This window comes from Myotis nattereri (genome assembly GCF_964212035.1).
Source record: "Myotis nattereri genome assembly, chromosome: 7".
Lineage (NCBI taxonomy): Eukaryota > Metazoa > Chordata > Mammalia > Chiroptera > Vespertilionidae > Myotis > Myotis nattereri.
This window is the reverse complement of record NC_138082.1, coordinates 47144924-47160247: the sequence shown is the minus strand read 5'-3', so window position 1 is coordinate 47160247 and position 15324 is coordinate 47144924. Positions and strand designations below refer to the sequence as shown.

The 15324-nt window shown below is 43.1% G+C and overlaps 1 protein-coding gene across 1 annotated transcript in view; it reads left to right on the top strand.

Annotated features, from left to right (window-relative positions):
- Positions 1-234: 234 nt before the first annotated feature.
- MYO3B (myosin IIIB) overlaps positions 235-15324 on the top strand; it is a gene marked incomplete at its 3' end in the record, with an annotated part of 345767 nt that continues 330677 nt past the window's right edge. Inside the window, exons 1-5 of the mRNA XM_081095513.1 lie at positions 235-414; positions 1133-1267; positions 8954-9058; positions 9278-9377; positions 11898-11974. Of these exons, the coding sequence (XP_080951639.1) occupies positions 268-414; positions 1133-1267; positions 8954-9058; positions 9278-9377; positions 11898-11974 (564 nt within the window). The 5' untranslated portion in view covers positions 235-267. The remainder of the gene's footprint in view (positions 415-1132; positions 1268-8953; positions 9059-9277; positions 9378-11897; positions 11975-15324) is intronic.

Here is a 15324-nt window from a genome sequence, read left to right as displayed (position 1 = left end):
TGTGTTTTTAAAGGTATTGTAGAGTCATGTTGCCAACCCTCTAAGTTATATCTCATTTCTTAAAGAGGCTTCAAATCCCCTTTAATTTTTTTTCTTAAAATAGAAAGGGAAAATGAAAAGAAAAAGTACCACAAGGTTGCTGGTTCCGAAATAAAAATATTCTTGTTTTGAACGCCCACTGTCCTCAGTGCTGTGATCTGTTGCCTGTAACAAGCTTTTCTCTTCACCAGGAAACATCTTTATGGATTGTTTCATTACAACCTCACCATGCTTGGGTTTGAGTCGCTTCCAGACCCCACGGATACCTGGGAAATTATAGAGACCATAGGTAAAGGCACCTATGGCAAGGTCTACAAGGTAACTAACAAGAGAGATGGGAGCCTGGCTGCAGTAAAAATTCTGGATCCAATCAGTGTAAGTAACGGTGGTCCATCGTTACCGCAATATAGTATTTCACGCTCACTGAGTTTCCCACTTCTTTCCTAGGTGTAGGGATACTTTTCACGAGAGCTGGCATGAAATCTCAAGATGAGTCGCGGTTTGTCAGCTCATCGGAGTGACAGGACTCCTTTGGGAGTTTAAACTTTCCTTGACTTTCTGTTTCTTGTCCAGTTTACTATTGTTTTGACCCTCTGGGCCCTTCTAGAGGGATTCTCTTGAAAAGAGTGATGTATTTCACTCCGCAGGCTTATGCAGAGGCTGCTCTCGCTGTAAGTTACAAAGGGACCCACACCTGTGGTACCTAATCATCTTAGCCTGGCCTCTTTTTTCAGAGCCCGGAGCATCGAGGCTGTAATGCTGGACGTCGTTTTGCACAGTGAGGTTATAGGCGTCCTAGCCTGTGTCGGGTCCCTTCAAGCGACTTCTTCTTAACTGCTTTGAAAATTTGGACATTTTTAAATTAAAAAAAAAATCTATGATAATAGTGCTAACAAAAAAAAGATATAATGAAGACATTTTATTGATGTAACAATTATTCAAGTTTGATGTATTCCAGATGTGGTAGTGATGACATTAAAAATGCAGAGTAAACACGCTTCCTTCGCTGATCGCTGATTGCTTGATCGTGACCTCCTGCCGGTGCCCTTCCTCACACGTCAGGCTGAATCCAGCATTTTTTAACCCTGTGTAGGACATGGATGAAGAGATCGAAGCAGAATACAACATCTTGCAGTTTCTCCCTAATCATCCCAACGTTGTCAAGTTCTACGGGATGTTTTACAAGGCGGATGCGTGTGTGGGAGGACAGCTGTGGCTGGTCCTGGAGGTAAGAGGCTCTGGTTGGGGAACTCTCCACTCGAACAGAGCTCCCGGGGCACACAGATGAGTGTTTGCCTGAATACTGTGCCGCACACATTTGAGAAGTCGGTCCCTCCTGTGTGTCCCGGGTACCTTCCCAGGTGTGGCATTCTCCTCCACAGTCCTTACAGGTGGGGTGTGGACTGGAAATGTGCATGCTTCTCTGCTTTAGAATTTTAATAATCGCGTCTTCTACTCCTGAGTGACTATAGGAACACAGCTGGAAAAGGTTATTTTCTTCCCTATATTGGGGATGTTCTGCAGGAAACGTGATTAGAACTCATTTTCAAAAATTGTTAGCCCAAGGTTTACTTGGCTCACCATGTTTGGATTAGCCTGTTTATGTGTATTAATCCTCAGCTTAGATTGGGTTTTCTCAAAACAGATTCTGAGGGTTGTGTAACAGGGTTAATGGTGAGATCATGCAGGAGACGGGCCTGGAAGGGAGAGAGGAAGGCAGGGACTGGGCAAGGAGACACTGAACAGCAGTGTGGTTGCAACAGAGGCTTCAGCCCATCCTCTGGGGGGTGAAGAGCTGCCTGGATTGTATCTCCACATCAGCCAACCCCTGGCTGCCTGCTGTGCTGGGGCGGGGTGACCTTGGGTTGAGGGGTGTGTGTGTGTGTGTGTGTGTGTGTGTGTGTGGAGGGGGTGGCAGGGGGCAGTTTCCTGTAGCGGGGGGCAATTCCTTGTGAAATGTGCTACTAGGAGCTGGGAGCGGGGAGCAGCCAATATTCCCAACAGGGAATCTGAAGAGGAAAGCTGAAAGGAGCACCGCTGTACCCACCGTGTCCGCCTTATTTCTCCCTCATTAGTGGGAATGAATACGCGCAGGAGTCAATTCCCCACAAACCCAATGGGGCTAAAATGGCAGACGCAATCATGGCAATCTATGAAATTAGTATATTAGGAGAGGTTACCGCTTCCTACTCACAGAGCTCGCCCTGCTTTGTTCTGGACCCTGCCCCTCGGAACCAGCACGTGCCACTGTGCCTAGGGTCACCCAGTGAACCAGGGGCACGTGGACACACGTGGGAGCTGTAAGAGAGAGCACCAGAGCAGAGGCCAGCCCTCAGTTCACGGCCTAGTGCCTCTTGTCCGCGTCTCCCGCCTAGCTCTGAGAGGGCCTGGGTCTGGGGAAACATAGACAGGTTTCCATGGCAACCATGTATGGGGAATTCACTTGTTATATTCAAATGGGATAATCTGCAGGAAAACCAATTTGAACATTTCTGTCACATCAATTGCCTTCCTCAGAACATGAAGATGTAAGGCGTTTTGGTTTTCAGAAATCGTCTTTGTTTAGTTGGCTGGTTGTCATCTAACACATTCTCAGAGTATCAGATTTTATTATTTCCCTTCCCTGCCCTGAAAACATTACAGATTTTATCCTGCCAATGAAGCTCTAGAATAACACTAGTTTTTAAAATGCTGCTTTTCTTGGGACATGGAAAGGAGTGTTTCTAGGGTCTCTGATTATATCCTTCTTCAGCTCTATAAGATCTCCATGTTTTAAACCTCATTATAATTTAATAATGGAGAGACAGTGACCAAGAAATCTTAGTTTCTCTTCATTTTCATCCCTGACCCAAAACTCAAAAAGGCTCTGTATTTAAATATGGAGAACTGGAACCTCGAGGAACTTTCCAGGGCCTGAAAAGAGGCCTCCCCCCGACCTGATGTGACCAGGCAGGTAGGGGGGCTGCTCAGACCTGTGGCCACCTGGAGAATAAATGCTCTTCCCGATGAGGAGTGACCGGAGGCGGGCCCTCCAGGCGTGGCCAAGTGGCCGGAAAAGGCCACGCATGGTCTGCAGATGAGAAGGAGCCCAGAACTTAGCCTTGTGCATATGCTCCCCTGCAGGCTATCTTTTGCTTTTTCAGGGTGACCACGGACAGATAATGAGGCTGCCCTGAGACACTGAATTATGCATACCTCAGCAATACAATATGCTGACGTTTATGGCTCTTGCAGATTGTTTTGATCCCTGAAAAGTTGGTGGTAGAGGGAGGCAGATGTCCTCAGGTCTTTTCTGTCCCAGAACGGGCCTCTATGCCAGCCTGCCGGGTGTCTAAGAGTGTCCAGTGCCCACAATATGGAGATAGAAACAGGGATTTCTGGGCTCCTAGAACTGGCAGGAACCTTGGCCTTCCTTCAGGACAGCCCCCTCGTGTTCTATTGAGGAACGGAGCCCAGAGAAGGAGTGACATGCCTCCAGTCACATAACGAGCTAGATGGCAGAACTCGGGGGAGCACTGAATTTGGGCACTTTCTCCCATCACATGCTGCTGTCTGTGGTCCTAGAACACAGAGTTGGGCCCGGCTGGTGTGGCTCAGTGGTTGAGCATTGACATATGAACCAGAAGGTCACCATTTGATTCCGAGGTTGTGGGCTCGATCCCCAGTAGGGCATGCAGGAGGCAGCCAATCAACAATTCTCTCTTAGCATTGGTGTTTCTCTCTCTCCCTTCCCCTTCCTCTCTGAAATCAATAAAAATATATATTTTTTAAAACACCAAAAACCAAAAAAACAGAGTTGGGCTCTCTGGCTGGGATCACAGTTTCTGGTCTCTCTCACACACACAGTGGGAAGACCATGATGTCCACACAGTACCTTGACCGTTTTGCTTCCTTTCCTTCTTTTTTTTTTTTTTTTTTTTTTTTAGAGAAAGAGGGAAAGGGAGGGAGAGAGAGAAACATCAATGAAAGAGGGAAACATTGATCAGCTGCCTCCTGCACGCCCCACACCAGGGATCTAGCCTGAAATCTGGGCATGTGCCCTGGCCTGGAATCAAACCGGTAACCCTTTGTGCACTGGATAATGCCCAACCCACTGAGCCAGGGCCCTCAGCAGCTTTTATAGGAGTGCTTTAGGAGACTCACACAATAAGATTATGATGTGCTTAATATTGTTCTCCTCATCATGCATATTGAGATTAAATTTATGTCGCCTTTGCTGTTTCCTTGCTGAGTGAGCTGATAGGACCAGTGAGCAGCTATTCCACGGAGCAATTCAAAAGGATAGAAAAATGTTATAAAGAGCCCCCTTAAATCACCACAGCTCTGAAAACAAAAGCAAATAAAAACGTCATTTCTGAAATTCATTGCTAATTGCTGGCAGAAAGTAAAGCAAAGCTCCCTTTATGACAGGCACCTTCTGTATCAGAAAGATAGGCAGAGAAGGCCCGCACACAGAATAATGTTTCAGAGAATTTCTTTTTTTTTTTTTTAAATATATTTTATTGATTTTTTACAGAGAGGAAGGGAGAGAGAGAGCTAGAAACATCGATCAGCTGCCTCCTGCACATCTCCCACTGGGGATGTGCCCGCAACCCAGGTACATGCCCTTGACCGGAATCGAACCTGGGACCCTTCAGTCCGCAGGCCGACGCTCTATCCACTGAGCCAAACCGGTTCCGGCGTGTTTCAGAGAATTTCTGAGTAACTTTTATTCTAAGTTAATATTAAATTTTTAAAAATCTATAAGTCTGATGATCTCTCACCTAAATTAAATATAATAAGAATTTAGACCTTTAAGGAAAACACACTTAGTTTGCACTAAGACATGAACTAAATTTTCTCTTTTTTCCTTTTAGCATAAAATCTTCATCAGGTAGATACTATTAATTTCAGCATGAATCATGTGTTCAACTTAAAAGAAATAGCTTGGAGGCTAGGGTACTAGTAAATGAGGCTGAAACGTAAATAAAAAACAAACAAAAATTTCTTATATTTTAAACCAGATAAAAAAATTTTTTATCTGTTTTTTTGGTCCTCCCAGAGATCTAAGCTGATTGGAAGGGGTAAGAGGGGGGACACCTTTGTCCAGTATTTGCTTTAATGTAAGGCTCTAGAAAGCCCGTTATAGGCCTGAATATCACTGCAAGTGTTGTACTTTAAACCACTTTCATCCGTTGATACTGTGGCATGACTCAAGTTGATCACATTAACAAATCGGGGTCACAGCAGGACTCTGATGGTCTGGAACATAGGGTTGGCCAGAGGTGGTTAGGAAGCACTGACTCAGACTGTAGGTTCTGGTGGGATTCTAGAATGAGAGTCACTGGAGTACTGGGGGCCAGGAGGAAGGCACAGAACCCTTGGGAGTGGAGAAGAAGGGAGGGACTGTGAAATGGAACAGAGTGGCATCCTACATACATGTGCTGTATGTGTTCAGCAAAAGCAAGAGAGAGTTAGAAGCTGAGGAGTGGAGTGATTCTGCCCACCCCGATTCTGCTCAGTGAGCCCATGTCCTGGAGAGAAACTGAGATGGGAGGTGGGCATCCTGGGGCCCATCTACCGCTTGTGGTGTGAGCATCTCCCCACTCTGACTAGAACTCTAGGGTTGCCAGAAACATCGTTTTCATTCTTTTAGATACAAACCAGTGGTTTCACCTGGTATCAGCAAAACAAACCAATTGTTCCCAACAGTGTGGAGGGAAAAATATAAGTTGTGCTGGCCTTCCTGAGAGGTGGACATCGTCCAGCGCATGCTTCCTAAGGCAGCTTCTAGGGCGATTTTGATGAACCTTGACTTTTGCTTTATGCCCTGTATGGAGCCTAACCTCATTGACAGATAAAGTCCACTGAACTAAAGGACACTGACAAGAAATTCCTCCTAATTCTGCACTCTGACTAGGTCAAGTCAACGTGCCAGTGCAGAATCTACTTATACGTTGGAGTTTGGACTAGAATAAAGGTCTGGCAATTGTGTTGCATCGGCCTTTTTAATAACATGGAGGAAAGTTGATGGCTAATTGAGCAAGGAACATTTTATTGCTTGAAATTATGACCATCTTAGCAAATGCACATACTGTGATTGAATCAATAGTCAATGATGTTTTGGAAAATGGATGTGGTACGTAAATGATTTTCTATTTTTTCTGGTTCAGAGCAAAATGCTCATTAAATTCTAGATGCATCCGGCTGCCGCATTTGCTGAATGCTGAGGGCGTAGGGAGGAATGCAGACATGGAGACACACCTCTATTTGAATCGGAAGGCTGGCAGAGTGGGTGGCAATATTTGATACATTTAAATACAATTTTTTGCCAGGCTTTTAAAATGCTCAGTCCACTTCACTGAACATTTACCCTGGTCCAACAGTTGTAAGTGTGCACCCGATTTCCTTTTTATATCCAAGTACCCAAAGTGCTTTCTCTACAACCCACGGGCTGCCCTTTAAAACTTTGCTGGGCGGCTTATCAACTTAGCAGAACAATTTCCTCTAAAATTTCCCTGAGCAGTTTAATTATATGCTTTTTTTGTGTGGCAGTCAGACAGCTTTTAAACCCTGACATTTAGTGAACCAAAGGCACCGACTGAGTCAAGATCCTTTTGTTGTTTTTAAACCCACAGCTTAGTTTTGATCCTGCTGACAAAATGGCTGTTCTGAATCCCTTCACTGGTGCTAGTGCTAAGAAGAAGGTTTATAAGTCGGTTGCCTATATAAACTATGGCTGAATAGGCTCCTGTTGCAAAATGGCCACGTTTAAACTAGGGCAGGAGAGAGGCTGAAATGAGGTTTCAAGGGAAAATTCCAGAGTTGAGTTAGTTTGGATCGTCACGCAGTACTCAATGTGGACTTTCTCTGGGTAGGATTTTAACAGTGCGCTTGTGATTATGGAAAGCACCTGCCTCCCTGAGAGGAGCCAGGCTGAGGAGTGGCTCTGAAGCAGGTGTTAGAGTGTCTTGCATGCCTATAACTGCGTTGGCTTTAGAAGATCAAGAACTGTACTAATATTTCCCTTATTTTCACATGACCCCTAGATTGTCTCTTCCTGACTTTCTACATATGGTTGGTCAGAAGTCTCTGCCTATCCTGACTCATAAAAGCCTCTGTCCCCGACCTTCATCCCCATGACTCCTGACCTTTTGGCCCTGCCTCTCATGATTGCTTCAATACCTCCTAACAGAGGTCAAGCTTCTGGTGTCTTCCTGTTCTGTCCACCCTCCAATCTGCTGCCCAAGTCATCTTTCTAGAATACAAGTCTGAACAGAGTCGTCCTGCCTACCAGTAAAACCTGTCAATAGCGTACTCTTCTTATCTAATGGTATATTTTGCTACTATGATATATGTGTGTGTCGCAATAAAGCCCATATCCCTTAGCAGGGCAGACCTGTCATTCCCTGTTTCCCACCTTCCTTCCCCATCTCCCTGCCCTAGGGCCCTACAACTCTTTGTCCCAACAATAACCGAATGTTTAGAACACACACACACACACACACACACACACACACACACTCCTCATTCTTTCATGTTCCCTTTGCACACGATGTTCTTTTTCCAGGGATGCCCTTCCTCTTCTTGTTCACTTTCCATGCACTCATTTGTCCTTCAAACTCATTGTAAATGTTATATCCTCTAGGGCAATTTCTCAGATTGTCCCCCTTCATCCTACCTCAGCAGAGGTTGCCATTCCCTCTTCAGGGTCACCCTACTCCCTCAGGCACACCCCTAGTTCCACATGCCACACTCCTAATTACTCATGTGTGCATTCGTGGTGGTGGGCTCTTTGAGGGCAGAGACTGTTATATTCATGTTTGAGTAATGGGTCTGAACTCGGCAGTCACAAAGTATTGAGAACAAAGAGGTAACTTTCTTTTCAGTAACGGAACCCAACTTTGTTCTTGAGTCTCTGGCCTGCCTAGAGGAGACAACCGATTTTAACTCATTCTGTTAAACTCAGTCCCACTGAGTGACTTTTTGGGGAAGAGGCAAATTCTAGTATTTATATCCCACTTTCACAGTCCAGTTCAAAGCTCAACCATTTGGACAAGGACTAGTATTTTTAGAGCCTTTCTTTCTTCCCATTCCCTCTCCCTGAGTGGCACCTGGATCTGCATATAAGCAAATGCTCATGTGAAGCCATGACAGTGAGAGCAGGGCCTCAAATTGTGTGGTGACCCCCAGGTCCTTGTACTGTCTGCTTTTCCATGTCACCCCATGTCCCTGGTCCCTGATGCTCCTTCCTATCATGAGGTTCTCACTCTCTTTGACCTTCTCATTCAGATGTTAGCCTTGTCCCTGTCCCCAAATGGAGCATAAAGTTCTGAATCTCCTGCAAGTCATGAGCAGGCTGTAGGGAATTGTTATAATCCCAGAGTACACAAATGCTGCAACTCCACTCCATAAATCTGACATGCAAAGGCAACTCTAGAAAGAACTGCTGCCTGTGGTGCCAGGATGGCAGACAGGAAGATTGGAAATGCAATGCATTCCCACCCAAATATCAAGGGCATCCATGTTGCCTCTCCTGGTCTGTTCTTATCCTCAAAATGCATGTTTTAAAAAACAGTATTTATGTAAAATGAAGAATATCCAATATCCAATAAGTCACTATGCCATCTCTTTTGAATTTCTAAATAATGACTGTACTTTTACATTTCACTTGACAACTAAAAATATCAACTTTTTGGACATGCACTTTCACTCATAAATCATTATCTTGAATACACACACACACACACACACACACACACAACCAACTAGATTTAGCTGTGTAATGGAATTTTGAAGTTTAATTATTTCTACCTGGAGTTTTGTGGTCTGCAAATTTATTTTACTACATGGGGCTTTTATTCTTATGTTCTTTTTCTTTTTTCTTTTTGTATGTATTCCGCTGTTGTCTGTCTCCCCTGCATTTCCTCTTCAGCTGTGTAACGGGGGCTCAGTCACTGAGCTTGTCAAAGGTCTACTCATGTTTGGCCAGCGCTTGGACGAAGCAGTGATCTCATACATCTTATATGGAGCCTTATTGGTAAGAAAGTCCAATGTTCTGGGGATGACAGCAGAAGAGGCAATTTGTCATGGGTTGGATCCTCATTTCATATTAACAAAGGGGAACGGCCTCATAATATAAAAGGTGTATCACAGCAGGGGTGTTAGATTCTTAATAGGACTGTACTTGTTTTAAAATAACCATGCAAAATTTCCCTTTCTCTTTCCTGTTGTTTGGTGGTGGTGGGATGCCATGCAGGGCCTTCAGCATTTGCACAATAACCGAATCATCCACCGTGATGTCAAGGGGAATAACATTCTTCTGACAACAGAAGGAGGAGTTAAGCTCGTTGACTTTGGTAATGACTGTGTGTCGTTTGTTTTCTTGATGTGTGCAGTTACCCACAGGCAGCAATTTATTGCAGTCTCAGAAGACTGGGGCCTCTGTGCTACGCCACAGGCTGAGGGACTTTTCCCATCGAACACAGGCTGGCGAGTCTGGGGTTTACCAGATGGATCACCCTAAGAGAGGCTGTTTGTTAATCTATTTTCAGCTTTAGAAGCAATTTTATTAAAGAGAGAAAATAAAAAGTGTTTCAAAACAAGAATTTGACAGAAAACCTTTTTGCTTTTCTGGGAAAAATTTCATGTCTTAGGGCAATTGTCCATCATTTACATTTTGTCATTTCTTCATTTGCATATGAAAAGAGAAAGCAGTTTGGTTTTTCAAATGACTTTCTCTAGCCTTAGGCATACGTATTCCCAGGGAGCAGAAGGTAAACTAGTCCTCTGGGTCTGGGAACTAACCTCCCTGTAAATTGTGATTATTGCTGCTACACGTGAGGCTGGTTGAACTGGAAACATTGACAGGAAATGGAAGTGTGAGAAGAAATTCCAAGCAAAATGACCTAAGGCCAGAGACTATTAAATATCCCCTTGCAACACTCATGTACTGATAGTCACAAACCAACAAACCGGTTGGTTTTCCTTTTTAAGTTTATTGAATGGTTTAATCTTCTAAATCAGCGGTTTTCAACCTGTGGGTGGCCACCCCATTGGGGGTCGAACAACCCTTTCACAGGGGTCGCCTAAGACCATCGGAAAACACATATATAATTACATATTGTTTTTGTGATTAATCACTATGCTTTAATTATGTTCAATTTGTAACAATGAACATCCTGCATATTAGATGTTTACATTACGATTCATAACAGTAGCAAAATTACAGTTATGAAGTAGCAACGAAAATAATTTTATGGTTGGGGGTCACCACAACATGAGGAACTATATTAAAGGGTCGTGGCATTAGGAAGATTGAGAACCACTGTTCTAAATGATTTCAACAACAGCTAGTACTCTAGCATGATTGTTACAAATAATGAGAATAAATTTACAGAAGCATTTTTTAAAATATATTTCTTTATTGGTTTCACAGAGGGAGAGAAAGATAGAAACATCAATGATATGAGAGAATCATTGATTGGCTGCCTTTTGCATGTCTCCTACTGGGGATCAGCCTGCGACCCGGGCATGTGCCCATGGCTGGAATCGAACCTGGGACCCTTCAGTCCACAGGCCGACAGTCTATCCACTGAGCCAAACTGGCTAGGGCTACAGAAGCATTTTTGAAAATGTTCTTTAACAATGTCAATGTAATGAGAGAAAAGACCAATGATTTTGACTAGTCTTTGCTTTATTGGTAAGAAAAAATTCAATGTTAAAATATGTCAGCAAATCATTTGCTCAGAAGAAATTACTCAAAAATAAATGAAGTTAGCCCTAGCTAGCTTGGCTCAGTGGTTAGAGCATCAGCCAGGGGACTGAAGGATCGCTGGTTTGATTCCGGTCAAGGGCATATGCCTGGGTTGTGGGCTTGATCCCCAGTAGGGAGTGTGCAGGAGGCAGCTGATCAATGATTCTCTCGCATCATTGATGTTTCTATCTCTCTCTCCCTCTCCCTTCCTCTCTGAAATCAATAAAAAAATTAAAAATAAATAAATGAAGTTACTTAGATGTAGTGGCCTAACTACTAAAGAGCAAGCAAAGGAAACTAGGGGGGGTGCATTTTAAGTTTTATACTCCTCTTTCTATATAAGGAATGCTATAACTCCACAAATGTGTTAATATAAAGAGAGTGGCTCAAGGCTAAGACAGATAAAGTACATTGGAATTACATTGAAATTCAGGTCCTCAACACTGAGCCTTACATAATAATAACTTAGTCAATTTCTTTTCCCATTTGACAAACAGTTTTCTCGTTAGTTTTCTAGGTAAGATAGGCACTGAAAACGTTTTATGTCCATAGTGATGCTCTGTTATAGATAACACATGCCAGTTTTCTTTCTCCATAAAATGAAAACCATTTTAAGAAAGAAATCACCTGAAATATATTGGAAATATGATATAAATATATTTTTGGTTGATCCTGGTTGTCAATATTTTCTTTTGATTCCAATTTTGCAGCAATACGGGTAGAAATGTTTTTTAGGAAAAAAATTCTGGTGATGTAGATAGAGTGATAAATGCTCCCACATAGGGTCAGCAAACTAGGGTTTAGCTAAATCTGATCTGCCTCCTGTTTTTGTATGGCTTTTGAGCTAAGAATGTTTTTTTGCATTTTTAAATAGTTGGGAAAAAAATCAAAAGAAGGATATTTTATGACATGTGATAATTACATGCATCTATGAGTAAATTTTTAGTCAATGTGTGGTCTGTGGCTGGTTTTGCACTATAATGGCAGAATTGAGAAGCTGAGATAGACCATATGGCTCACAAAGCCTAAACTAATATCTGATCCTTTATGGAAAAAGTTTGCCAACCCCTGGTCTAGCATCATCCTCTGCTCACTGCTCAATTCTGACACCCTTGCCTTATAGGTGTGTCAGCTCAACTCACCAGTACACGTCTAAGGAGAAACACATCTGTTGGCACCCCCTTCTGGATGGCCCCTGAGGTAAGTAGGGGGCATCTATTTCTTTGTGTTGAGTGCCTTGATACTATGACTTTCTATGGGAAATTCAGATGTTTTAAAAAATGTTCAGAAAGAAGAAAATCCTTTATCCTCATTGAACTGTTGGAGTTATGGTTTGATGAGTGACAACAATGACACTTAATCTCAGAAAAGCAAGATTAAGTCACAGCTAGCCAATAGGATGCCTCATGCAATTAAAAAAGGTGCCCCCTCCAGAAAATGCAGCTCTCTCCAAGGGTCATGGCTTCGACTCACCCAACTTTTATGTAAATTAGAAAAAGCCACCTTCCCTGGAGAGATGCAGCCCCAGCGATACATGGCTTGATGAAGGGACAGATTTCAGCTCCAACTAGAAATACATGCAGTGTTCCTGGTTGTTCTTTTGTGGGGTTGTTGTTGTTGTTGTTACCAGATACATAGCAGCTAGTCTTATGTATGTTTTTGTTTCCCAATTAAACCTGGGATTTGGTCCTAATTTAGTTTTGGCATCATCATGGAACTCTCCGTGAGATGATGCATGCGGAAATTTGGAGAATCTCCCAGCTAGATAAGGCATACCATGGCACACAGGTACAGTTTTCCTTGTACAGTTTCAGCATGTAATTCCACAGTATTCTGGCCTGTGCCTGAGAGCAGCCATCAGGGATTAAGCCAATGGGTTCTTTTTGTAAGAGTAAGTCCTTACAATAATCTTTTTAGAGTTCTTTCCATCTCCATTCTGCCCCCGTGGTTGTCTTTCTTCGGTGTGTCTGCCAAGGTGACCTCCTACATGGTAACTGGCTCACAGCAGTCTGCTCACCTCTCTTCAGTGGCTCCCTATTCTCTATGTCCCTCTCTTTCATACTTGGGTAATGGACAGGCCCATGTTAGAGAAAAAGAAAAACCCTTCAGATTCCAGTGTTTACTTAAATCTTAAATGTTTCATAGATAGGTTTAAAAAAATAAAAATAAAAAATAAACTCCTAATCACTTATATTTATAGAACTATAAGACAAAAAGAAAAAATGTATTATGAAAAAACAACAAACCCAGAAACATTCAAGTAAGCACCTTTAATTTACTGAGACGAATGACATTGTTTTCCGAGACTTGGCTGTCCTTTGCAAAGTGAATATGTTTCAGAGCCTGACAGCACAGATTACTTTAAGTTATTTTGTCAAACTTACTACCCTGTTTCATGTGGAGATCTCGGTCTCACCACCACTTTATTTCAGCTGGGGTGCTCTCTTTGTTCAAATAGGACCTCCTTTGGCCTCTAACTGGCACATCTCTGGCTTGGTACCAGCTTAACAATAAACTTAAGTCTGGTCACTGAAACTGTGGCAAATGGTCACCCAGATGATCTGGAACATGTTTTTACCACTATCCCTCCAATGTTATTATTATTAATACAATGATCATTGGAAAAAAACACAAAACAAAAATTTTCATAGGGGTCTCGTGAACCCTACGTTGAGAAACACCACAGGACAAAATCAAAACTCATTTGGATGGTGAACAAAGCCCTTTAGTTCCAACCCTTATCTTGCTGTCAGCCTTATCTCAGGTTATTTTTCTCCAGCTTATTTGTGCTTAATGACTCAACAGTAGTGAACACCAAGTAATTCTCCAAGTTCATCCTGATATATTATTCCCTTGGACCCTCCTGTGTATTGTTATATTGTCTGGAGTGGCCCTGAGAACCCTGGAACTTTCCTCCTCAGTTTCAGCTCAAATGCATCGTCCCCCAGGAAACCGTCCCTGGTCCCTGGCTGACACGGAGGCTCCTCCTCCTAAACTACCGCCGCAGTCTTCACACCTTCCATCAGCACCGTGGCCATCCTATTGGAATTGTGAGCAGGCAGGTCTGCCAGCTGGGCCCTACGCTCTGGCAGGGACTTGGCACACCCAGCGCTCAGTACAGTGCTTGGTACAGAGTAGGTAGGTGCTCATGAGCTTCTGTTGGAGGAATCTATCCATTGTTAAAGCAGCCAAAGGAGAAGATGAATTTGGAGGGTTATTTGAGGACAGCTTTATGACATTGGTATTAGCAAATTTCTCTGTAGATTTTAATTAATTAACTAATTAATCCATCAATTTTTTGTTAATCCTCACCTGAGCATATTTTTTTCATTGATTTTTTTAGAGTGACTGGAAGGGAGGGGAAGAGACAGAGAGAGAGAAACATCGATGTGAGGGAAACACATCAGCTGGCTGCCTCTTGCATGCACCCTCCAGGGACTGGGGGAGGAGCCTGCAACCGAGGTATGAGGTACATGCCCTTGACCAGAAGTGAACCCAGGACCCTTCAGTCCACAGGCAGACACTTTAACCACTGAGAAAACTGGCTAGGGCTGTAGATTTTAATTATTATTAAAGGAAAGCATAACTGCGGCTACTCAGCTCAAATGTGGGCGGCATAACCAGGAAGATGGCGTTTCTCTTCTAATTCATAGGAAGCGGGTGTTCTCAGAATCACAGGGGGACACAGAGAGGGCTGAACAAATGGGCTTTGCTAGGTTCCTCCCTGCCTACCTGGTTCAGAGTGAGCTGTAGTTATCTGTGATGATATATCTTTTTCTGGAGCAGGTCGTCGATCTAAATGCCTTTTAGGCAGTGGAGGGGAAGATTAAAGTTTCTTTCTGAGTCTTTGGATTTTTAAAAATCAACAGAAATCAATTTCTCAAAAGGCATGTTTTGGGGTTGCAAACTCTGCTTCCCTTCGATGTGATGGCCTGCAGAGTATATTGACCTTACTGTGCTTCCACTTCTGCTTGTGTGAGTAACTGCTACTTAGATTAATTATGACAACAATGCACACAAGGCCAATGTCAGAGGAATGAAACCATTGCAGGCGACCAGTGCTTTTATGTTGAAAATGCAGCTGAAACATCCTTGATTCTATTTTATTTTTGAGATATTGAACCAAATTATTCTTTTCCCATTTCCATTTCCATTTTTGTTTCACCAGCTGGAGTAACTGCGATATTTAATTCAAATAGGCTGCGCTGCAAACCAGGTAGTTAATGGGATGTGACCACACCACAATCAATTGTTGACGAGCGGTCCAAGTGCACAGTTCACTGGGGCAGCTCGAAGCTGCAGCTTGAATGGACTCTCACATGGTTAACATTTTCCACCTATTTCCTCGCACCGCCTCCTTTGGATGCTACTAAAGATGAAAAATGCTGGGTAAAAGTGGTATCCTCTCAGCAATGTAGGAGGAGAGAAATCCTAGGCGTTGCCCGGGACTTTGTGTGATAGTACTTTGAAGCAATGCTACTGCGGAAATATTGTGTGGCATAGTAAAGGGTTAATGTAAAAGTCAGGATCAGTACAATTTTTTTTTTTTT